At 44.1% G+C, this 26,598-nt stretch overlaps 1 protein-coding gene across 1 annotated transcript in view; it reads right to left on the reverse strand.

Annotated features, from left to right (window-relative positions):
- Positions 1–26,598, reverse strand: part of lama2 (laminin, alpha 2) — a 148,048-nt gene that overhangs the window by 116,373 nt on the left and 5,077 nt on the right. Inside the window, exons 2-3 of the mRNA XM_041860716.2 lie at positions 7,179–7,349; positions 4,857–4,969 (exon numbers count right to left, since the gene is read on the reverse strand). Coding sequence (XP_041716650.2) covers positions 4,857–4,969; positions 7,179–7,349 — 284 coding nt within the window. The remainder of the gene's footprint in view (positions 1–4,856; positions 4,970–7,178; positions 7,350–26,598) is intronic.

Consider the following 26,598-nt stretch of genomic DNA (forward strand, 5'->3'; position numbering starts at 1 on the left):
ACTCTTCATGTTGTAAGGGAGAAATTAGTATTACATTTTTACTTAAAACCAAACTCCCTAATCTGCCAAACAGTTTGAGCGGGGACAATGTGTGTAGTTAAAGTAATTCCATCACCACGGTGACAGGCCGGATATAGATGAGTGATGGGCCAGTTTCCATTAGCATGGAAAAAAATGGCTGCCTAGGCACTTCTCGGTGTCAGATTTCAATCGCTAATTAAACACAGGCAGGTATGATTTATGAACGCTTGATGACCTCAGTGAGAGTCTGTCTGCATACTTACCACTCAGATGCAGTATTTGGGTCACTTTCACATGTTTATTATCTACAGTACATTAAATAAATTAAATATAAGCTACACCTTTTCTAGTTCCTATTACAAATTGAGTCTTTGGTTGATGCTTACACTCTTAGAAAAAAGGGTTCCGAAAGGGTTCTTCAGCTGTCTCCATAGGATAATCCTTTTTAGTTCCAGGTAAAATCCTTTTTGGTTCCAGGTAGAACCCTTGTGGGTTCCATGTAGAACCCTCTGTGGAAAGGGTTCTACATGTAACCCATGTAGCTCAGTTGGTAGAGCATGGCGCTTGCAACGCCAGGGTTGTGGGTTCGATTCCCACGGGGGGCCAATATGAAAATAAAATGGAAATGTATGCACTAACTGTAAGTCACTCTGGACAAGAGCATCTGCTAAATGACTAAAATGTAAAAGGGTTCTACTTGGAACCAAAACGGTTCTACATGTAACCAAAAAGGGGTCTTCAAAGGGTTATCCTAGGGGGACAGCCGAAGAACCCTTTTAGGTTCTAGATAGCAAAAAAAATCCTGAGAGTGTATTCCTGGTTGAATAACTAGGCTCACTGTGCTGTACTGGAGTCAGCGAGGAGATTTTTCAACAAAATTTGATCTACTTCATCCATCTCTTAGATTCTTTTTATTCCAGGGTCCCAACTTTGTATCATTGTATATTTAATTCAGCAGCGTGAGTGACATGGTCATTAATTCCAGATTGACCCTGCTCTGGTCTCCTGTGTAATATGATAGGCTGATATTAATGAAGGAGATGTGCTTGCATCTCTATTTCCTGGAAGGGAGAGACCGACACAGACTGGGACCCTTCGCCTGGGTCTACAGAAAGCCACACTCTGACCCTAAGCATAATAACTCAAGCAGGGACAAACTCCCATGAATCACCAGCCGCGGAAGCCCTGGGAGCGGAGCCACATCTTCACACTCACCCCTGATCATATCAGAGGCCTTGGGAGGAAGCTGAGTTACTGTACCCCCTTCGAAACCAATCACAATCTAGCCTCAGGATCCCCTCTCCCTTGATTCCTCTCTCTCTTTCTCCCGCACGCACGCACGCACGCACGCACGCACGCACGCACGCACGCACGCACGCACGCACACACACACACACACACACACACACACACACACACACACACACACACACACACACACACACACACACACACACACACACACACACACACACACACACACACACACACACACACACACACACTGCCAGCTCTTGAACCCAGAAGCCACAGAGACCCAGCACACTGCTGTACTGTATTACAGTTCTTTTCAATTGTTTAAGCACAATTTTGAAAACAGGGCCCGGTTTGTCAAAACACTACACACAATTAGCACAACCCTACACCAAAGTAGCACAACACTTCAGATCATTTGCAAAATGGAACACTTTTGTCAAAACTATACATGACTTCATAAAAACAATATTTTGTTACCATACGAAACACACACATTTCATATTACTTCAATCTTTTTGAACCAGTTACACACTGCTGTTGCTAACCTAAAACACTTTTAGCAAGTCTAATTCTCAGTGATTAGAGTACTGTAAATGAAGTACACAGAGAATGTGCAACTATACAAACACTACACAAGACCAATGCTGCAGACTGAGGAAAATATCATTTATTTCTCTCCATATACCCAGATCAGTCAACATGTCAACATGGAGAATCACAACAAAACATGTCCCAGTTTTCATGCTACTACAGTAGTGTGCATAATACTGTTAGCTCAGCAAACAACAGACAAACGTAAAATACTGTATCCAGTACAGGTTACAATTACAGTAAATAACAACAAACATAAAAAATAATCTGAAAAAAACTGACAATATTGTACAGAAAATACTACAGTAAACATCCTATACATTATCTCTTCGCCTAGCTGGATCTGGCCAGAGAATTTCATCAACATCACAAGCAATATCCTCATTAGCAAGACAACGCGGGAAGAACCGTCTTGAATGTCGAATCCATCCTGCGGCGTTGACTTGGTCACAGGCGTCCTCCATGGCCTGAATGAGGGGTACCTGAGCCTGGGGCTGGAGATCGTAAACCTTCCACCGCCATGCAGAGAAAAACTCTTCGATAGGGTTTAGAAACGGAGAGTATGGTGGAAGGTATAGTACTGTCAACTGTGGATGGTGTTGAAACCAGTTCTGGACCAAAGCAGAGCGGTGGAATGACACATTGTCCCAGATGACAGTGTATTGCATCTGGTGCATTTCATTACCTGCTGTGACGATGTGGGGCAATCGGTCCAAAAATGTGAGAATGTGAGGTGTGTTGTAAGGGCCCATTTTGGCATGACGGAGGAGAACCCCATGCTGTGAAATGGCAGCGCAAAGGGTGATGTTACCCCCACGTTGCCCTGGGACATTGATTATAGCCCTGTGGCCAATGATATTTCTGCCTCTCCTTCTTGCTTTTGTGAGGTTGAACCCTGCCTCATCAATATATATGAATTCATGCAGGATTTCCTCAGCATCCATCTGCAAAAGTCTCTAAAATACAGTGAAAGACAAGATTGTGTAGTTCAGGATAGGTCTAGTATACAGTCAATGTAAAAAAGTCGTTTGACCCTCTCTGAATTCCGCTCAAAAGGCACTCGATAAAGTTGTTTAATTTGAACCTGATGTCTTTTCAGGATGCGTGCCAGTGTTGACTGAGAGACCTGATGGACATTATTGAAAATGGCATGGTCACCGATAATGTTGGCTTGTAGTTCTCTGAGCCTGATAGCATTATTGGCCAAAACCATGTTTATTATCTCTCTCTCTTGTTCTTGCGTGAATATGGGCCCCCTTCCTCCTTGTCGTTCCCGACCCTCAATCCTATGTAGAGAATAATACATGTAACATACTGTACAATGTCACAGGAAGGGGTATCACAAGTGCTGATATGGTGCATACAATAAGCGGCTGATTACTGTAACTGTAGACATCTTCTTTTACCTGTTTTCCTGTCGAAAAGTCCTTATGACAGATGACACTGTATATCTGCTAAGATTTGGCTGAACTCTCAGTCCAGCCTCCCTCAGCATCAATCCGTGGTTCACAACATGGTCCACTAGTGTTGCACGAATGTCATTTGATAAGTTTGGTCCTCTTCTTCTTTGTGCACGTTCTCCTCCTGCTTCAGGTCTTCCTCGACCTCTGGCTCGGCCTTTGCCTCTTCCTCTACCTCCTTCGTGTACTCCTCCTCTCACCCTCACTCTTCTTCTGACTCCTTTCATTTTTGTTGAAGGCAGGTGAACCTACCTGCTGCATTTTTATAGTGCTTAAACCTGATTGGTGTGTCTACAATTTAGCAATCATGTGTTTGTGCACCTGTTGGCTGTGTTTAACAGATTGGCTCATAGGTGTGGTAATTTGACAGTCAGTGCTTTGGAATTGCAAGGAAGTGACATCATGATATACTTCTGTGTCTGATGTATACAAGTGTGTTTAGTGTTTTGCAAATCACTGTGTGTAATGTTTTGCAAATAGTGTGAAGCTGACAATGTGCTTACAGTTGTGCAAATCTAGCCTTGTGTTTTGCTCCTTGAGTGTAAGGTTTTGCTAATTGTGGGAAAAGTTTCATTTTAGTGTGTAAGCAATCGTAAAAAACTGTAACGGCTAGTCTCCATTGGTTTGACTAATTTCCTGTTGTAGGTCAATAGTATGGGAGTCATTACAGATGCTCTGATAGTCAGAGATATCAGGTATACCGTGTTGATATAAGGCAGTACAGTCTCCTACAGAACACACATGCTTGAAGGGTACACAAGGAGGAAATCAGCAGTCCAGACACCCTCTCAAGTGGGGCAATTTAAATTGTGCTTTGTGGACATAAATGCAACTACCTTCATGCTACGGTTCCTCTAGGGTTAATCTCAAATTGTTCTAAGGATGGCTGCACTCTTCTCATTGCAACGGAGATATTATATTGAGCAAGTGAGCAAAGTGAGAAAATAAATCAATTTTAGAAAGTAATAGCTGTAGTGCCCAAGAAAAGATTTGTATGAAACTTTTTCTTTTTCAGAAATTGACAGAGGGAATATGGAAACAAAACTGATGTTGGTGGGATGAAGTTGTACAATTCCTCTCCTGTGAGAGATTTAAATCCATAACAGTTTTTTCAGACAGTTCAAGCCATGGGGTTTCACAGAGGTCAACTACAACCCTCTTCCAAGTCAGGCCACCTGTGCATCTCACATGATGAGTTACACATAATATCTCATAGCATTTCAAAGTCTTCAGCCAGCATATTTACACACAGTCTTTCCAAACCAGACTAAACAAATGTGTGAGAATGTGAAACCCCAGACAAGTGTCACATCAGGCTGCCAAGTGCATTACACTGTTGACCGTGACTTGGCTGAGAATGGCTTTACAGTTTCAATGGGGTTTACAGTTAGCCTGGTCCCAGATCTGTTTATGCTGTCTTGCCATCTCCTACGATTATTGTCATGCCAGGCAACAACCACAGGAGTTGGCTATACAGCACAAACAGATCTGGGACAAGGCTAATTTAGTGTCACCCTCATCTCCTACCTGCTGTAAGTCCAGAGTGACTGTGACGTAATGGTAGTCCATGCCGTTCTTAATGCTGGGGCTCTGCCACCATCTGTTAGTTCCATCGATGGCATATTCAATCGGGTGGCGCTCTAGGAATAAAAATGAAATTAAACAAAGCATTGTACATCAGGAGACAAACAGTGTTTGAAGATAGGAGATATGAGTTGCATGTGACTTGTAACTTAAGAGCTGCTGGATATCAGATGATTGAGCACTGTCAATCATAGGCTACTTATTTCGGACATTTCCGTTCTAGTTAGAAACCATGGCAACAGTAAGGAGCCTGCTAATGAATAAGCGTTGCTTATGGAGGGCCCCCACTGTCTCTGTGAACTACTCCCCACTCATTATCACGTACGGCCAGAAACAGCCTTTCAAAACATCTTTATCTTTGCAAATGAAATGTTAAATGCCTTTAAATACCACGCTATCGACCTCCAAAGAGTTGTCCTCCTCTGTATAGTGTTTGAAGATCTCTCAACCGAGAAGAGTGATTTTCAAGGAACAGTAAAAACATTCAAATGTGTTGCTTAGAAAAGTCTGGAACTGTACACCTCTTAAGGTAGTTCAAGATTTACTCCATCAGAAAATCAGTCTATTCATTATGCTTAATTTCTTAATCAGAAAAAGAGAATTAAAGTTGCCCTCTTGATTAAGCAGTTAAATAGTTTTCCTACCATTTATGAGATAAATAATTCATTTAAAGCATTCCCAATTGGTTCACAATCAAGTTTCCCTTTCAAAATAATTGGCTCTAATTAGAAGTTATGCTAATCACTGTCACCTTAATTCTTACATGTACACATTGAAGGGCATTCCTATGACATTTCAGCAAAGATTAGGAGCCACAGAATGGTTTGGTTTCAATGGGAATTAAAGAACAAGTCAAGTGATTCATTGGCTGCTGTACAGGCTGGTGGCAGAAATGGCAAGACATTTGTAACAGTCATCACCAGATGACTTGGGAATCTGCTTCTAAAATGTGCATACTCTTACATGGTTACTTGCTCACGAGGCACACAGCTGTAAGATGTGGATGGCTAAAATATGGACTCAAACATTGTCTCTCTCTTTCTTGGTAAAACATAGAAACTAATGGCATACTAATATGGTGGGAATGTACAGTATTTCATATCATGAATGCCCACCATGACAGGCTAAATGTCAATGAACAAAAAAGATAGTTCTAGTCAAACCTGAAATTACCAGAAAAATGAAAAACTCATTATGGAACGATGAGACAAGATAAATGATGACGAGTCCATTTCTTCTTCTCTTTATTTTCCAGACAGGAAGTCCTCTTCGCCGGTAATTGTCCACTAAAAGCATTTACAGTACCCTCCCGCTTTGATTCAAATTACTGGGAGTGAACAGTAATGACCTCTCCGAGAGAGTAATTACTGAACAAGGTCTGCCTGTCTGTTTGTCTGTCTGTCTCTCAGGCCGAGCAGTCGCTCTGATATCTGTGCTGCCTGCTCCCTGGACTCTAACATATGCTGCTCAGTTGGTACATGGAGCTCTGGGATTTCCTACATAGTGCATTACCTATGGGCCCTTTAAGGCTGTGTGAGGAGAGACTTTTTGACAAACCACTTCTGTGAACATGGTACCTAATAAACTGGCCGCTGAGTGTATATTTAAGCAATAAGGCCCAAGGGGGTGTGGTATATGGCCAATATACCATGGCTAAGGGCTGTTCTTAAGCACGACACAACGCGGAGTGCCTGAATACAGCCCTTAGCCTTGGTATGTTTTGTCATACTTTCAGCCAATCAGCATTCAGGGCTCTAGCCACCCAGTTTATAATTTAGTGTATCTTTGCAGTTTACACCCACACCAGTTTGTCTTAGGTGAGTCTTTCAGTCAGATAGGCTGTGATTTTTAATTACCAGCAAAAGTGCCTGCCAGAAGATGAAGCATGGCTCCTCTCTGTGTACACACAGCACATTGTTGTGATTAACACAGGAAGATGTGTCCTCTGTTAGATAGTAAGATATGGTCACCAACGCAGGCTGTGTTTACAGACCCACAAGTCAGAGCTCTTCAAAAGTCCCTCCTCAGCAATCTCAGGCCATTTATATTTCATAGGCTGAGCCCATTGATTTTGGAATGGATAAATGATGAGGAGCAGTGATGCACTTTGATGAGAGCAATGTGCAAATGGTTTCTCTAAATCCTTGCTGAATGTGGTGTACAGTACTCAACACTCCTAGTCCTACAGTGTGAATCATGCTGATACTGTACAAAGTAGAGGTGTACTATAATATGCAGTAGGTACAGTATAATATTGATAGTTACCAAATTGCCTCTCGCTGTTGTTGTTGCAGATACGGCACTGGGTGTTCCTGACTTGCTGTCCGGGGACGTGCTCCACCAGTTTGCAGTACATCTCTGGTCCTGTCTCTCCACAGGTAGCGTTGGTGCTGATCTCTGCCATAGAGGCCAGGTTCAGCACCGCTGGGAACAGACCTGAGGGAAGAGGATTGGGAAACATAAGGTACTTAATACTATACACTAAACATACTGTACATCTAGCTGATATACTGTATAAACAATACAAGGTTGTCTGACCAATTCTATAATTCTGACCAATTCTGACCAAGTCAACACAGTGGCCATTGCTAGCTCCCCAACATGACCAGCTAGCTGTACTGTAGTAGCTAACTACAATATACTTGTCCTAGCTAGCCAACGTCTAATCATTGCTGCGTCATGAAAGGAACTTGACACAGACACGAATGATCTGTTTAGTGTGTTATCACATTATTGGTGGTTTGTTGTGACCAAGTGTTGGTGCTAAACGGTGTGTTATTGTTATTGGATGCTAGCTTGCTAGTTGGCTATGGTGTCATAGTTGGCTAGCTGAATAAAGTGGGTTGAGTCTATTCCTTAAACATTGAACCGCTGTGGTTCACAACAATTCTGATTTCTAAAGGCGGAAGTTGGGAGAGTTTTTGTTTGGGTGGTTCAGTGAAACAATTTTAGTTTCTGAGGTAGAAGTTTTTGGTGAGGGAGGCCCTGCTCTCTCCGCTCCCAGATGCTTAGCCCATTTCATTCCGATCTCCTCTGCATTTTTGTAGCCATTTGCTACAGCCTGTCAACTATGCCTCTGCCTATCCCTGTTCTCTCCTCTCTGCACAGGCTACACAAACGCACCACACCGCGTGGCTGCTGCCTCTCTAACCTGGTGGTCCCTGCACGCACCACCCACGTGGAGTTCCAGGTCGCAGGCAGCCTCTGGAACTGCCGTTCTGCTGCCAACAAAGCTGACTTCATCCCAGCCTATGCCAACCTCCAGTCCCTCGACTTCCTGGCGCTGACGGAAACATGGATCACCACTGAAAACACTGCTACTCCTACTGCTCTCTCCTCGTCTGACCATGTGTTCTCGCATACCCCGAGAGCATCTGGTCAGAGGGGTGGTGGTACAGGAATCCTCATCTCTCCCAAGTGGACATTCTCAATTTTTCCCCTAACCCATCTGTCTATCTCCTCATTTGAATTCCATGCTGTCACAGTCACTAACCCATTTAAGCTTAATATCCTTGTCATCTATCGCCCTCCAGGTTCCCTTGGAGAGTTCATCAATGAGCTTGACGCCTTGATAAGTTCCTTCCCTGAGGATGGCTCACCCTCACAGTTTTGGGGGATTTCAACCTCCCTATGTCCACATTTGACTCATTTCTCTCTGCCTCCTTCTTTCCACTTCTCTCCTCTTTTGACCTCACCCTCTCACCGTCCCCCCCTACTCACAAGGCAGGCAATACGCTTGACCTCATCTTCACTAGATGCTGCTCCTCTACTAATCTCACTGCAACTCCCCTCCATGTCTCCGACCACTACTTTGTTTCCTTTTCTCTCTCACTCTCCTCCCACACTACTCACTCTGCCCCTACACAGATGGTAATGCGCCGCCGCAACCTTCGCTCTCTCTCTCCCACTACTCTCTCCTCTTCCATCCTATCATCTCTTCCCTCTGCTCAATCCTTCTCCCTCCAATCTCCTGATTCTGCCTCCTCAACCCTCCTCTCCTCCCTTTCTGCATCCTTTGACTCTCTGTGTCCCCTATCCTCCCGGCCGGCTCGGTCCTCCCCTCCAGCTCCGTGGCTTGATGACTCATTGCGAGCTCACAGAACAGAGCTCCGGGCAGCGGAGCGGAAATGGAAGAAAACTAAACTCCCTGCCGACCTGGCATCTTTTCACTCCCTCCTCTCTACATTTTCTTCATCTGTTTCTGCTGCTAAGGCCACCTTCTACCACTCTAAATTCCAAGCATCTGCCTCTAACCCTAGGAAGCTCTTTGCCACATTTTCCTCCCTCCTGAATCCTCCCCCCCTCCTCTCTCTCTGTGGATGACTTCGTCAACCACTTTGAAAAGAAGGTTGACGACATCCGATCCTCGTTTGTTAAGTCTAATGACACTGCTGGTCCTGCTCACACTGCCCTACCCTATGCTTTGACTTCTTTCTCCCTCTCTCTCCAGATAAAATCCTGCGACTTGTGACTGCAGGCCGCCCAACAACCTGCCCGCTTGACCCCATCCCCTCCTCCCTTCTCCAGACCATCTCCGGTGACCTTCTCCCCTACCTCACCTCGCTGATCAACTCATCCCTTGACCGCTGGCCATGTCCCTTCCGTCTTCAAGAGAGCGAGAGTTGCTCCCCTTCTCAAAAAACCAACACTCGACCCCACTGATGTCAACAACTACAGACCAGTATCCCTTCTTTCTTTTCTTTCCAAAACTATTGAGCGTGCCGTCTTTAGCCAACTCTCTTGCTATCTCTCTCAGAATGACCTTCTTGATCCAAACCAATCAGGTTTCAGGACTGGTCATTCAACTGAGACTGCTCTTCTCTGTGTCACGGAGACTCTCCGCACTGCTAAAGCTAACTCTCTCTCCTCTGCTCTTGTCCTTCTAGACCTGTCTGCTGCCTTTGATACTGTGAACCATCAGATCCTCCTCTCCACCCTCTCCGAGCTGGGCATCTCCGGCGCGGCTCACTCCTGGATTGCGTCCTACCTGACCGGTCGCTCCTACCAAGTGGCGTGGCGGGAAGCTGTCTCCGCACCACGTGCTCTCACCACTGGTGTCCCCAGGGCTCGGTTCTAGGACCTCTCCTTTTCTCCCTATACACCAAGTCACTTGGCTCTGTCATATCCCCTCACATGGCCTTTCCTATCATTGCTACGCTGACGATACACAACTAATCTTCTCCTTTCCCCTTCTGATAACCAGGTGGCGAATCGCATCTCTGCATGTCTGGCAGACATATCAGTATGGATGACGGATCACCACCTCAAGCTGAACCCTGGCAAGACGGAGCTGCTCTTCCTCCCGGGGAAGGACTGCCCGCTCCATGATCTCGCCATCACGGTTGACAACTCCGCTGTGTCCTCCTCCCAGAGTGCGAAGAGCCTAGGCGTGACCCTGGACAACACCCTGTCGTTCTCCGCCAACATCAAGGCGGTGACCCGCTCCCTGCAGGTTCATGCTCTACAACATTCGGAGAGTGCGACCCTGCCTTACACAGGAAGCGGCGCAGGTCCTGGTCCAGGCACTTGTCATCTCCCGTCTGGACTACTGCAACTCGCTGTTGGCTGGCCTCCTGCCTGTGCCATTAAACCCCTACAACTCATCCAGAATGCCGCAGCCCGTCTGGTGTTCAACCTTCCCAAGTTCTCTCACGTCACCCCTCCTCCGCACACTCCACTGGCTTCCAGTTGAAGCTCGCATCCGCTACAAGACCATGGTGCTTGCCTATGGAGCAGTGAGGGGAACGGCACCTCTGTACCTTCAGGCTCTGATCAGTCCCTACACCCAAACGAGGGCACTGCGTTCATCCACCTCTGGCCTGCTGGCTCCCCTTCCTCTGCGGAAGCATAGCTCCCGCTCAGCCCAGTCAAAACTGTTCGCTGCTCTGGCACCCCAATGGTGGAACAAGCTCCCTCACGACGCCAGGACAGCTCCCTCACTCACCACCTTCCGGAGACATTTGAAACCCCACCTCTTTAAGGAATACCTGGGATAGGATAAAGTATTCCTTCTAACCCCCCCAAATTGTAAAGTGGTTATCCCACTGGCTATAGGGTGAACGCACCAATTTGTGAGTCGCTCTGGCTAAGAGCGTCTGCTAAATGACGTTAATGTGCCCTTGAGCAAGGCACTTAACCCTAATTGCTCCTGTAAGTCGCTCTGGATAAGAGCGTCTGCTAAATGACTAAAATGTAAATGTAAATGTATAACATTTTTGTAGCTTCCTTCACTGCCGTTGCTGTACTACGAGTGGAGTCCTATGGTGAATAGGCCCCAGAGAAAGAGAGGGGTGTGTCCCAGGCCAGTGTGACAGGTCTGACTCAGAGTTCATTGAGAGGAGAGTGAGACTCAGCGGGTATGAGATTATAGAGCAGAGCCACGGTCCATCAGGTTTATACCCACAGTCTCCCCTATCTCATGGTCCTACAGAGGACGGAGGAACAGCATCCTTCATACATACAGAACTGTTGATGTTGATGTCAAGCATTGGCAGAATGACCCCAACGATACAGACCTGGAAATGGTAGGAATAGCTGAGACATCACTTCACAATCAGGGCTGGTGTTTGATCTCACTCTGCCACTCCATCAGAAAACAGACATAACAGACAACTGTTTCTGGTTTTAAATGAAATACCGTACAGAGCTGTTGCTTCAGAGGAGCTTCAATGAGAACGTAAATGACAACTGTCCATGGGGGATCAGATAAAAAGGAGCCGTACGTGTCCTTAGTTCTAAGAGAGAGAGAGGAAGGGAGGAAGGGAGGAGGAGAGGAAGGGATGGGATCTCATCGCGTGCTGAGCCCATGTTGTCCCCTGTTCTGTTATGGCTCTGTATGGGAAGGGAACACTGACTGAGTGTATCAAAGACTGGGCCCATTGCTCTGAAATGGCTCCCAGCTGTTCCTCCAGATGTCCATGCCAAATGAACTGTGAAGAACATCTGAAAACTGCAGAAAATAACGTTTTACGAATGCCTATGAGGAACTCACCAGCAAATGAAGGTCTAAGAACACTGGCCTAACTGTTAAAGGTCAGATGATGAGGTAGTATGGTAACGTACAACCTCTAAAATACACTGTGGCCTACGCTCTGCAACTGGAAGCACTATTTGGTTAAAGTCTGTCCATATCTTTATACCGCCAATAGGTGTTTTCTCTCCACTCACCCAGCCACTAACACAGCCTGATTAATAAACAGTGTCTAGCTCCATTTGCAGAACCACATTCAACACAGCAGGGACTATTTGCTGGTAATTAGAGTGGAACAGTTGCCTGAAAGCATAGGAGTGAATATCTATACTGGAGCAAGGCATTTGACTAGGATTGAAGAGACATGAAATCACTGTATCATGAGGCTGATCCTTACAAAGGGATCTTAGAAGATACAACAGAGCTCTGAACATGGAAGGTTAATACAGAAAGACCCCACTACATTCTATTTTAGTTTTTTTCAAAGGACAGCAATTTCTCTTCGCTTGTACCGGGGTCAAGATTTCAAATTCTCATCAGAGGCACAGAGGGAGGAACAGTCAAGGAATAAGAAAGGACTATCATCTGCTATTATCATACTTTACATTATTACTGGATAATCTTTAGAAGCCCCAAAATTGTCTGTTATGAAAATGTCAATGGTTACGGCTAAGTACCTCATACTGGTACTAAATTACACTGGCCTTTTAACTGACACAAGGTGTATTTGAGGCGTTGATGTTCACATACAGACAGCTGTGTCCCACATACTGTTGATCTATTTACTTCCAACAGTGATAAGCCAAACAGGCTATGTGTACTACTAGGTGACCTGCTACTGCTATTGTACATTAGTATTTTATTGAATAAGGAGAGGGTGGGTTTCTGACAGTGGGCCTGTGTTTGATATGTGAAGTATGGATTACAAGGCTGGGCTCAGCCTTTCTCTCCATGCTCTCTCCAGCCTCCGATCAATACTACTGTGGATGCCACTGCCATTCATATCATGCTTCTGCTGATTCTTCATCCAAGTTGATAAAACAAATGATTGTTTCATGCTGACTCTTCAGCCAGAGTTGTCTGCCAGATTCTTAGAAAGAGATGGATCTTTCTCTCCTATCAAGCTAACAGTTTTCCAAGTGTGGTTCTTTTCCCTGCATTCAAAATGAATGTCTGGCCTACAAACTCTGACAGCCTCAATGTCAGGAATAAGAAAGCATACTGTACTGTAGATCTACTTGAAAGATTTCCAGTTTGTTATGAAACATCTGCTTCACATTTAGAATACTCAGTTGATATGCATCATTACTTGCTTGTTGCATAATGCATTGTAATGCCTAATTTCATCCAGTACCCAATAAACATACACAGTATACACTGTAATAAGAAAAGCAACCAAAAATGTAGTTGTTTCAACAAATTATTATTAAGTAACTGGTTACACAGCCTTTTTTTTTTTTACTCAACTTTTTGGTCCGAGTGCCCAAACAGCTCCAACTTGAGAAAACGTTGAGAAAAATCTCATTTGTTCATTTAACTATCCGTAGCAAAAATATAAATGATATTGGAGGCAGCTTATGGTAGAGAAATTAACATTCAAGTCTCTGGCAACAGCTCTGGTGGACATTCCTGCAGTCAGCATGCCAATTGTACACTCCCTCAAAACTTGAGACATCTGTGGCATTGTGTTGTGTGTCAAAACTGCACATTTTAGAGTTGCCTTTTATTGTCCCCAGCAAAAGGTGCACCTGTGTAATGATCATGCTGTTTAATCAGATTATTGATATACCACACCTGTCAAGGGTATGGATTATCTTGGCAAAGGAGAAATGCTCACTAACAGGGATGTAAACAAATTTGTGCAAAGAAAATTGAGAGGAATAATATTTTTGTGCGTATGTGTCACGCCCTGACCTGGAGAGACTGTTATTCTCTGGGTAGTTTGGTCAGGGTGTGAAACTCTATGTATTATCTATCTATGTTTGGCCAGGTGTGATTCCCAATCAGAGGCAGCTGTCACTCGTTGTCTCTGATTGGGGATCATACTTAGGTAGCCTGGTTGCCTACCTTAGTTGTGGGATCTTGTTTGTGTTCCTGTTTGGCTTGTTGTGTGTATAGCCCATAGGACGTTACGTTTCTTTTGTTGTTTTGTCAAGTGTTTATCTTTATTAATAAATATGTACGCATACCACGCTGTACCTTGGTCTGACCCGTCTCTCAACGATCGTGACAGAAGATCCCACAAAAAACGGACCAAGCAGCGTGCCCAGGAGCAGCAGACACCCTGGACACAGGTGGGGAAGTCATTTTGGACTTGGGAGGAGATATTGGCTGGTAGAGGATCCTGGGCGAAAGAGGAAGCCCAGGCAGGAGAGGAGAAACGGCGACCCAAAAAGACTCGGTCACGAAGAAAGCCCGAGAAGCAGGCCAAGAAAATGTTGGGGGGGGGGGGGGCTCACGGGGTGGTTGACGGAGCCAGGGTTCAGAGCAGAGCCAACTCCCCGTACTCACGCTAGGAAGCGGGTGACCGTGCAGACTCCGTGTTATGCGGAGATACGCACTGTGTCGCCAGTGCGCCGGCACAGTCCAGTGCGTCCTGTGCTAGCGCCACGCACGTGCCGTATGAAAATGGGCATCCAGCCAGGACAGGTTGTGCCGGCTCAACGCTCCTGGTCTCCAGTAAGCCACCTCGGTCCAGCATATCCTGCGCCGGTTCTACGTACTGTGTCTCCAGTGCGCGTGCACAGCCCAGTGCGTCCTGTGCTAACGCCACGCATGTACTGTGCGGAAGTGGGCATCCAGCCAGGACGGGTTGTGCCAGCTCTACGCTCCAAACCAGTGGTGCCTGTCGCCAGACCGGTATGCCCCGTACCTGCTCCCCGCACCAAACCAGTGGTGCATGTTCCCAGTCCAGCTCCGGTCAGCGGCTCCACTCCGGCGCCAGAGCAGTCCGCTCCACCGGTGCCCAGTCCAGCTCCGGTCAGCGTTTCCACTCCGGAGCCAGAGGAGTCCGCTCCAACGGGGTCCAGTTCAGCTCCGGTCAGTGGCTCCACTCCAGACCCAGAAGTCAGCCCCTCTCCAGGGTCGTGGCCTCCCACACCAGGGTCCAGACAGGGCTTGGGGCATCATGGGAGGATTGCCGATCCAGGCCCAGACGTCAGCCCCTCTCCAGGTTTGTGGTCTCCCACACCAGGGTCCAGACAGGGCTTGGTGCATCGCGGGAGGATTGACGATCCAGGCCCAGACGTCAGCCCCTCTCCAGGTTCGGGGTCTCCCACACCAGGGTCCAGACAGGGCTTGGGGCATCATGGGAGGATTGCCGATCCAGGCCCAGACGTCAGCCCCTCTCCAGGTTTGTGGTCTCCCACACCAGGGTCCAGACAGGGCTTGGTGCATCGTGGGAGGAAGGAGAGGGGAAGCATCGCGCCGAGGTCCAGACCAGACCAGGGGTGCAACGGGGAGGCAGAGAGGGAGAGGTCGTCAAGCCGGATCCGCCTCCGAGGCTGAATGCCCACCCGGACCCTCCCCTAATGAGTCAGGTTGGTGCGGCCAGAGTACGCACCTTTGGGGGTACAGTCAGGCCCTGACCTGGAGAGACTGTTATTCTCTAGGTAGTTTGGTCAGGTTGTGAAACTCTATGTATTGTATATCTATGTTTGGCCGGGTGTGGTTCCCAATCAGAGGCAGGGTTGGAACATTTCTTGGATCTTTTATTTCAGCTCATGAAACATGGGACCAACACTTTACATGTTGCTTTTATATTTTTGTTCAGTATATAAATTATTATTTGAGCATCTTAACTAAAGAAGGCTGTGCAACAGTGCTTTTAACATATAATGTTTTCAACTTACACGATAACATTGCATGTCCTCAACTGGGATTTGAATTCACAACCGCTTGGTTCATGGCATTTCAATCTTCCTGCTACGCCACCATGTCTGTGTCAGTTATCAGTTAATCTGAATATTCTCTCATTGATTTGATTAACTTATTTAATCAATTCTATGTTTTTCTGTATAGTTGTCTAATGTTGGTGTGGCATATTACTCTGTTTTAATGTTATTCCTTAATTTTTTTTTTTATTTCCACTATGATCAAATATTTTTCTTGAGTATACCTTTAACAGAGCTGAGATTTACTTTGATGTGCATAGTGTAGCAATTCAGGTGAAATCAGTTATTGACACAGACATGGTGGCATAGCATGAAGATTGGAATGCTGTGAACCAAGAGGTTGTGAGTTCAAACCCCAGGTGAGGAGATGTTGAATAATAATTACTCTATAAATGAACATGCACAATGTAATCGTGTCAAATATGTAAGTTGAAAACATTGTATGTTAAAAGCACTAGTTCCACAGCCTTTTTTAAGGTAAGATGCCCAAATAATAATTTATAGTTAAGTGAACATATGAGACAATTTGAGCAAACACATCTTAAATTGACTGAATTTTTGCCTATGTTTTCTCATGTTGGAGCTAAGTTTGGGCCAACTAAAAATGTTATGTTCAGGTAACACTTTAACTGAAAAGTTGAGTAAACGAAAAAAAGATTTTGGAACCATTTACTTAATAATATTTAATTGAAACAACTAGATATTTTTTACAGTGTACAACAACATATAGGCTCAGGACAATAGGCTACTTCCAGACTCCCTGCTCTCCCAGATCGAGAGTAGTTGAAACTTATTGAACAGTGATGAAGGCCCTGCTCTGACATACGCCAGCAGACTGTTTAGTTGTCCTTGAGATCAGTGTCCACATTAGACAGTTTAATCCTGATGCTTAATGTGTCTGGTAAAAAATGAGTGCATCTTAAAGGGGTCACGCAGCCGCCCATTGATTGATACGGCAACATTTTTCATCTTGCCTGTATTCATCATCGTGGCAGGGTGCACCTTTAAACGCTACATTATATCTGCTCAATGCCAAAGTCCAGTGGTGTAGCGCTCAATCACTCCTCTAGATGGGTCACCTGTCCAGTCCAGCCCAGGCATCAGCCTTAGCCTCAGACATGTGTTTGTATGCACTCTCCAACACACATCAGTCTCACACTGCACACGTACTGCAGGGGATCGATACAGGCCTGACACAAGGACAGCATCACCACAACAGCCCCAAAGATGGATACGTGTTCTCAAATAGAAATCCAACTAAAAAAGCCATCCATAACATGAAATGCAAATTTGGGCATGAATGTTGATGGCTAGCAAAGCTCACTATGACATATGGATTAATGCAATGCAAAGTGGCCACTGCTTTTCTTGCTGACAGCAACTTTCCATTGCTAAAAAAAAAATCCATTAGCTATTGTTTATCCCTTTCTTCTTTCTCAAGGGCTGGTAGTGTGTTCACATCCCACACTGGGTGATGAGGGATTGAGAGTCCCACCAGACAATTATGGAACAGTTAAGACCTCTGTAATGCAATCTTGAGAGGGAGGAGAGGGGGTTAGAACCCCCACCACTGACTAACAGGCTTTGATAAAACAACATGCCGTTTCCCTAGTAACTACATCTGTGGGCATCCGCTAAGAAATGAATGACTTCCTTAATAGAGGATAATGACACTTGTAATTTGCTATTGGACAATATTTTTTTTCTTAGTTTTTCTGTTTTAGCAATCAGTCATTCATTAGCGTGTTAAAAGGCAGGATGAATGTTCTTTGGTTTCTAGAGATACTTTTCTAGAGATAAAGTAATCCTTCTACACCCCCCTAAAAAAATAATAATAATAATAATAATTTGTAAAGTGGTTATCCCACTGGCTATAGGGTGAATACACCAATTTGTAAGTCGCTCTGGATAAGAGCGTCTGCTAAATGACGTAAATGTAAAATGTAATGGTTTCTTTCCTTTGGACCTGGATTCAGACAGAGACGTCCAGGGAGGGAATGAAAATATGAGGCGGACAGACAGACAGGAAGCCCTACTAAGCAGGATGTTATACTGTAAAGACCACATCCATGTCCTGAAGTGCTCTAGGATTACACTGAAAACACAGATTGTGACTTCCTAGACTATCAACGAGTAAAAAACAGAAATGAAAACATGCATGGATATGTACCATGGATTGGATCAAGGCTGAATAAAGTCTGATGTATTTGAGCAGCAGGCTACAAAAACAGAACTTAAACAGCTATCTCCCTCCTCGCACAAATTGCCAGTAAAAATATCCCAACGGATGAATCAATAAGAAACTGACCTTTCACATCAAGTAGGAATACATCCACATCATTGATGTAAAACATAAAATGTAGCCTAATTTCCCATGTAGTAGTAGTCCTATATGTCATTGTCATCGTATTCTTCATCATAATCATCATCAACATCGTCATCATCATGACCACCATGATGATCATCACAATTAGGCCCTATTTCAATTATCGTCATTTCAGCATAGAGTAGCTGTAAAAGCGTACTTTTTTTTTCAGTTCACAAGACATTATATGATCTGAATTGCTGTTTGATTCAAAAAAATAATATTTTAAGGCAACATGAATCCAACATGGGATCAATGAAGGTGAGACGCCTGAACTGTGAGCAGCATCTAAGGGCATTTCAAATGCCTGCTGCACTTCAAGAAGAAATCCACTCATGGCGCCTCCAATCAATGTTTGATTCACTGACTTGAATAATACACTGTCACCAGATCTAAGATTCATCATATTCAAGGTTGCACCATAACACAAACAAACCATAACTAAACCCACTCTTCTTCTTAGAACACAAATAGAAAAGGATAGAGCTGTTAGAGCTCACAATCTCAGGCTACTACAGAACTGTTTAGAATTTAAGTGTCTTTATTGAACAGTTATTTGACTGTTTTAGATTCATTTTTCACTCTCTAAATGGAGTCATTGTAATCATGAGCATAGCAGAATGTTGTTGTGTGTGAGTTTAACCATTCAGTAGCTACATTCCTTTCTAGGTGTTGTGTAGGTGGGACTGGAAAATCGTTTTTTTCTCACAAAGTCTTCTTCCTTCTATAGTTAACTAACTATTGTATAAAACGTTACATTTTCCTGTCTTTATTCAGGCTACTATTCTGCAGTCTAGAAACATTTACAAGTTCACATTAGACCATAAATTAATCATTAGAACCTATTTCAAATATAACAAATCTTGTGTGGAAGTCTGTGAGTGTTTATGTTCATGATAAACACAGACCCAGACCAAATGTTTTCCTAACAGGATTCACAAGCTAACCTCAGACTTGTATACAGGAAAACACCCGGTTTAGTCCTTAATCTAGGAAGCAATACAAGCTGTATGACGAGGTTCACTGGCTGGGTTCCTCATGCAGGTCAAGACTATATATGAGACCGCAAAGACCCTGAGGGCAGACAAATGGACAACACACACCCATAGCACTTGTACATCATCAGCAATCACTCGGGTCAAGTTTGACTGAACATGAACACACATACACACCACAGGAGGCTGGTGAGAGGAGGATGGCTCATAATAATGGTTGATACCATTCCTTTCATTCCATTCCAGCAATTACAATGACCCCGTCCTTCCCAATTAAGGTACCACCAGCCGCCTGTGATACACACACATAAACACACAGTGCATGCAACAAACATCTCAGTTTAGTACGTTTCCAATGTACAGTATTAGAGAGGTAATAACTGGGAAGCTCCATTTGGGTTGTTTCAGTGGGTTCTCATGGTCATTACTTTTAATCAGCTCTTTCACTATCTCAAACACAATTCTCTTAAATTACATACTGCCAAAATGAGGTTGCATTCTATTTAATTTGATATCAAATAAAGAGATGCAGTCAACATGTAACACCGCCATCATTTGTCAATCTGAAAAGTCATTTCATTTGACATTGACGGAAGCACAGAGTAATTTCAGTTAAATTGGCACTGCTTTGCTGCCATGACTAAAAAAATATTTCAGTCGAGAAATCCAGTGTGTGTTCAGGGCAAAACAATTAAGAATTTAATTTGATCAAACCATATAAAAATTATAGTACAAAAGATGTGTCAGACCCAAGTGCATACCACACTGCTAAATATATATATTTGAAATTCATGCCATTTCAAAGATCTTAAAGGGATACTTCGGGATTTTGGCAATGAGGCCCCTTTATCTACTTCCCCAGAGTCAGATGAACTCGTGGATACCATGTTTATCTCTCTGCGTGCAGTTTGAAGGAAGTTGCTAACCAGCATTTGCGTAATTGCTAACTAGCGTTAGCGCAATGACTGGAAGCCTATGGGTATCTACTGTAGATACCCATAGACTTCCAGTCATTGCGGTAACGCTAGTTAGCCTTGGCTCACGAAACTACCTCTAACTTCCTTCATAATGGACACAGAGACATAAAAAATGTATTCACAAGTTCATCTGACGCTGGGGAAGTAGTATCCCTTAAAGTATCCCTTTAATAGGAATCTTAAGAAAGAGCTAGATCATACGATCAGCTCTCAAATGTTCTCCCCCTCCTATGATTCTAAAACAAAACATATTAGTCAAGCTCCTGAGGAACGTTTACAAGTCTATAGTCCCTCTACTATAGTCTTATTCTATACACAGTGCCAGGCATTTCCACAAGTCAAATCATCTTGAACTGGATAGAAACAGATTTCAAGGCAACAACTGATGAATCAGTGCAACAAAAGGATTTGATATGAGCTCGTAATGGTGCCAATGTGACGTTCTACCAACTGGGATTCTATTGCAACTGCCATCAGGAGCTACATCTCTGACTGAGAGAACTCTCTCTTACTTCATCACTTCATCAAATTCCTCTGATGTATCAGCACACACATACACTTTTCTATGACAATAGATATTCTCTCAGACATCATGTCTGAAAGTGATTTTCCCAGTCCCCCCTACTCCCCACCGCCCCTCAAGACTGGGGCCCACTGGAATGTCCTATGATGACAGATGTGTATTTTCCCAACAGCTCTGAGACAACACTACCCACAGTCCTCGTCAGTCAGTAACACCACAATCTTAAAATCATCTGAATGCCTTCTCTTCCTCTATTAATGGACGATACTAACCAGGCAGGTCACCCTCCTCCCTCCCTCACCTTACCCTAGCTGCTCCTCTCCTCTCCATCCCCCGTCCCTTCCACAGTAAGTGGTCACTGTGATTTAACGTGGTGCGGCCCAGTCATCGGTAAATCTCCCGTGAAGCAGCCTGATGTGTCCGGCAGTAGGATCCCCAGGGTGATTGAACATGGTAACCATCCCAGTTTCATTAGGACTCGACTTCTTACAGGGCTGAAGCACTTCCTCATGACCAGCCCAGCCAAGGCCAAAGCAAACACGTCAAAGTTCCTTACATGTTTACAAAAGGAAGTAGTGGATAACTCTCCCTCTGCTGATTTACAATGTTACGAGCATATAGATATGACCCCAACAACTTATTTAATTTGGTTTTTCTTCAATTCAAATTAGAGGGATTGTAGTTACATACGAATGCTAATAGAATTTACTGTAATACATCATCAATGACACATAGGGCAACATTTTTATTTGTAGTTTTATCCTATTAAGAACAAGATAGACATGGACCAGTCATGAAACTCCCCTAAATTTCAACATGAATGATGACAACATGAATGGTAGTATGGTAAAGCAAACAGGTTTCTACACTACAATAGCCCTACATGCCAACTGAGAAAGATATATAAAGATATCAAGTGTAAATTGTGCAGTAAATTCCTAGGCCACACAACCTGCAGTCTCTCTTGCTCTGTTCTGGAGAGCTCGTTTCCCACTGCAGTTTAGTGTGTTTTCCTGATGGAGATTAACAATATGCAGTAAACTGCTATGAATTGCAGGTTTAACTGCAAGTAGAGATGCTGCGAGTCGTAATTCACATATTCCGTTTGACAGCTTTTTAGCAGATTTCTGCCCAGAAAATGCTTATGTTCATAAAAGCGACCAGACTGCCTTTATGGCGAGTCCTTTCGTCAAACGAATTTTTTTTAGAAAATATAATTACAATAGAACATCTCTTCACTCTAAAGACCATTTTGTTTAAAGCGTTGAACACTGCAGTTAAACGGCTGACTTCTGGATACTTTACTTTATTGCTGCAAGAGCGGTGCGCATGGCCCTGCAGGGGCCCAATGGCCCAGCCTGGTGCTCTGAGGTGGAGGGTTCGGGCCCTTAAGTGAGGAAGAGCCCCAGCCCCACCTCCAACTCTGGCCCAGCCTCACTTTTAGCTCTGGCCCCAGACCCACCTCCAGCTGTGATCCCAGCCCCACCTCCAGCTCTGGTCCCAGCCCCACCTACAGCTCTGGTCCCAGCCCCACCTCCACAGTCCAGCTGTCTAAACGGTAAACAGAATGTGTAAGAATGTGCCCTCACTCTATCGCCCCTGGTCAGGCGGCTTCTGTTGGGCTAAATGAATAACGCCATGGAAGGAGAAGGTGACTCAGACTGTCTGAAAGGACAAGAACAGGAGAAAAAGTGTGTTTGCGTGTGTGCATGTGCATGCGTGTTGTGTCTTGTGTGTGGGATAATTGTGTTCCCAGACATAGGATGTACAACAGGTAGTGGGAACAGAACAGCAGTACCACAGTGGATGAGAGATGTTCTCCAGTTTCACTAGAGAACATTTGGCGGTGTGCCTTCCAGAGGTCCTGCTCCTGTTACTCTACTCAAGTCTGGACTCTGCTCTGGCCTCGGACAGGCCTCACTGGTTCTCCTGGGCCCACCTCCCACAGCCTTCCTGTCTCTGCAAGGGTCACTCCAAAGGCCACATGCATTTTTCCAGTTTTCCATTCCGAGCATTCTGTTCCAGTCATCAATCAAACAACACATCTATGTACCACAACATTTAGGGGACACAAATGAAAAAAGGCTATGCCATTTAGCCCCCCCTGTTTCTCTCAGTCTCAGCAGCATCGTGGACGCTATGTTCTCTCTCCTCTCCAATACAGTACCTCTTCCAAGAACAGCATGTACTCACATCTGTATTTTCAATTACACTATAGAGTCCCCAGCCTGGAGAATGTTGTTATTTCCTTTGATTATGGCCAGATAGCTTTTAAACAGTGTATCTCAGAGAATAATCACTCTCTACCTTCCCCTTAGTAGACCTCAGTGGAGAAAGGTACTGGCCATCTCACTTTACCAGAATCTCCTCTGTACTATGGCCCTCAGACAGTACAGAAAATCCACTGAACAATCTCAGCCATCTTCATTCAAATCAATTCCAGTGAGTTACATAAATATGCTCTGATCTTCTTCTTTATGGCCAGGTCTGCCAATCAAAAATACATTCTAATTTAGTCATATTATACCATTAGTTAATCTACTAGTTAATTGGATCATTTTTATTTAATAATCAAGCATTAGCGTGAAATTGACAAGTCGGTGGTGTTTTCTGAGTATAAAAAATTTGTGCAATATGCTGTTGATAGGTAGAAGCATCTAAAGCTGAAATAGTCTACTGTTTCCAGTTAAGGGACCGCAAACAAGACAAAGTAATTTCTTAAATGAGTTTCAGAGTACAAAGAGCCCACTGAATAAGTTAGAGTATAACAGTGAGTAAAAGACTGACTGCCTGCTGTCATAGTGGTGGTGCTACTTACTGTATTTCATCCTCTTGTTAAACCTAGATCAAATTAAGACCAAACTAGAGAGATAAACATGCATGAAGGACAGTGTTCTAATTGAGCAGCCTATAATCAAAGACTGCCTTTAGATCAACACAGTTTAATTTTCGGCTCACAGCTCTGTAATATCAAATAACAACTAATCTATTAATTACAGCAGTAATGGATGTTATTAAGGTTAGAATATCACAACTCTAAAGCGATTAAACATTTAACCGGTTAAATGTATGGTAGTCAGGCTAAATAGTCTGGAGTCTGACAATATTTGGGACAGTTGGTAGGTAGCAGAGAGCGCATTAAGGCTATGACTTAATATACTGTAACAAAAGGCATCCCTTTGGTAAATGTGTAAAGTTAGCTTGTTTCTCAGATGCTTATTTCATCCTGGCAATCATGTAACTATGATATTTATAGCTTTGCCAAAATAAATAAGAACGGAGATATTTCAAAGATCTAAATCACAGGAATGTGAAGGCAAAAAGGAATGGCCATGATTCAGTCCGATGCTTTACCTAATGTCAGCACTCGTTCAAAATATAGGAATACATTTTTATAATGAATTGGCTGGCAGGGAAAGATTCCTGCCGAAGCCCTTCCTCCTATTGAAAATGAAGGCAGCGTGAGAATGGGGCCCCACGGTGCAATGCATGTTATACATATGTTAAAAGCTCATTCCACTTGTCGAGGTGCTATTTGTTTCCAATGAATCATAGCTAAGCACCTCCAACAGACATCTCAATAACACCTCATTTGCTGGTACAGCAATATGTGTAATGGGAAACAAATGGAAATGGGATTCAAGCACAGGAAATGGGATTCACGCCTCTCAGACGACAGGCACAGGGAAGCCAAATAGCCATTAGTTTGGGGGGCTTATGTTGGACTTAATCTCCTCTGCACAGAGCAATCTCAGGCAGGCCAGTGTGGGAACAAATACAAATACAGGGAAGAGGAAGAGACTACATATAGACCTGTGTCTAATTGAAGGATCTCCGTGATACTTCAGCATGTTGAGTTGATCCTCATTACTTTGTCTGTACCATATGTCGTGGGTTCTGCGCTCACATTTATCACAGTCTTCCTTCAGCCAATTGAAAGGAGGCGTGACGGAGATCCCTTGTTGGTTGCAGTGGGGACAACTGGATGGAATGCACACATTAGGCATGTAAGCCAAACCTGATGGTGTACTACTGTGTGTAATATCTCTCCTGAGACATGGCTGGCTATGGGGGTAGGCTGACGCATGGGAACTATGGGTCGGACATATAGTACGGTGCATGTTTCACTATGCCAATACACAAGGAAGAAGACAATGACCACAACATGATCCTAATATGTCTGTATAATGCACCTTGTGACCAGACCCGTCGCCAGACCTCAGTCTTAAGGGGGGCATATGAAATGCATGGGAGGGCAGGGCACAATTATTATTAGCCTACAGTACTTATATTTAATAATAAATTCCCTCAAGTGGGGGGGGGGGGGCACAAGCATTTTTGGGGGCGGGCCCGGCCCCTTATGGCCCGCCCATAGCGACGGGTTTGCTTGTGACAGATAACGGAAAACACCTGTATCGCAGCCTGTGTAATTATCCAATTTTTAAGCAAGATATGTGGAGAAATGTGAACTGAAATACAGACTATAACATGATTCAAACTCATTATAGATTGAGAATATAGGTTTTAGCAAAGTCACATTGAACATAGTTTGAAGACGTTTTCTGAACGAGTAATTTTAGGCAAATGAGTACAGACAGCCCTAAAATCCAAGCCCCTTCTGCAGAGCAGAGTTAAGAGTTAGTGAGTGACTGCTAGCAATACTGTGTGAAGTTTCTCTCTAAACAAGCTGCCCACGGGTTTCAAATGTGACAAGAGAATCCATTTAGTGCAATACAATGGTCAAGTAATTGGAAGCTGAGAAAACATCCAAGGAATCTCCTGTTGTTCAAGCTTCCTAGAAGGTAGAGAGAACTGACTTTGTATATCATACACATTTAGAAAGGAATACCCATTTGCAACTTCATTAGGCAGCATGATGTGGCAGAAATGAGGAATTCAAGGCTAAATTGGTAGCCTTGCCAACAACAAACCCACATCTCTATTCTGTTGCTTCTGAGAGCAAAAACATAGGCATTCCATCCAATAGTCCAATAGAGACTAGGGTGCTGTCATTACAGAAGCCATTTTATTAGAATGGATAAGTTCTATGACAAGTAGGCCCTACTGATGCAGGATTCAAAAGGATGTTGAGTGTAATGTCTCAGGTAGATGACCCCAGGTTTCTGTTGGCAAAGTCATAGGGTCACTACCATTTTGATGAGCATTCTTCCTATTTACCTACTGTTTGGTCACAGCCAGGCCTGAGAATGTCACCTGTGAATAATTTACTTCCAAGACATTGTCCAATCATATTCTAGCCCCCAGAATCCCCAGAGGTTATGTGTCTATTTCAGGGGGTGTGAATGGTCAGACCCCTTCACCAAAAGAACATATCGGCTCAGCACAGACAACATTCATATTTAATGTGCTCCTGCCTGCTAACATTTACTCTGTAGCCTGCTCCAGTGTGGTTCACCCAGAAAATCTGTAATGGGAAATATGTCACCCAACATAATAAGCATTTAATTTTTTCCAAAAATGTCTTCTGCCCCATCTGTCTTTTGACGCATTATGAATTCAATCACATTTATTTTTCTCTCTCCGTTGGCTGTGGCTTTGTTTGTAATGTAGTAATCTTAGAGGTGCTGCGAATGTGGCTGCCTGGCTGGTCTGACGTGCAGAGTTTTGTGGTGTTTTCTCAGAGCAGAGCCACACAGCGTGCACTGGAGAGGCACTGGACTGCACTGAGGTCAGGGATCATGACCCTGAGAGGTCAGCTGAACACTGAAAGCAATTACAGAACATAAACATTAGTCGCATCCCATGGTTGCGGAAAGGGCTATTTTTGTGTTCTTATGCTCAAACATTATAACAAAAACAATGGGGACCCCAATTGGGGCCCCTGGGCATGTATCCTGCGTGCCCCGTCAGTAATCCAGTCATGGCAAAAATGCTCCAAAATGTTAGGGAATTTATTTAGGTGATTTCTAGTTTTCAAAGATTATATGACTTAAAAATATAT

The sequence above is a fragment of the Coregonus clupeaformis genome, chromosome 33 (assembly GCF_020615455.1).
Source record: "Coregonus clupeaformis isolate EN_2021a chromosome 33, ASM2061545v1, whole genome shotgun sequence".
NCBI classification, from domain to species: Eukaryota; Metazoa; Chordata; class Actinopteri; order Salmoniformes; family Salmonidae; genus Coregonus; species Coregonus clupeaformis.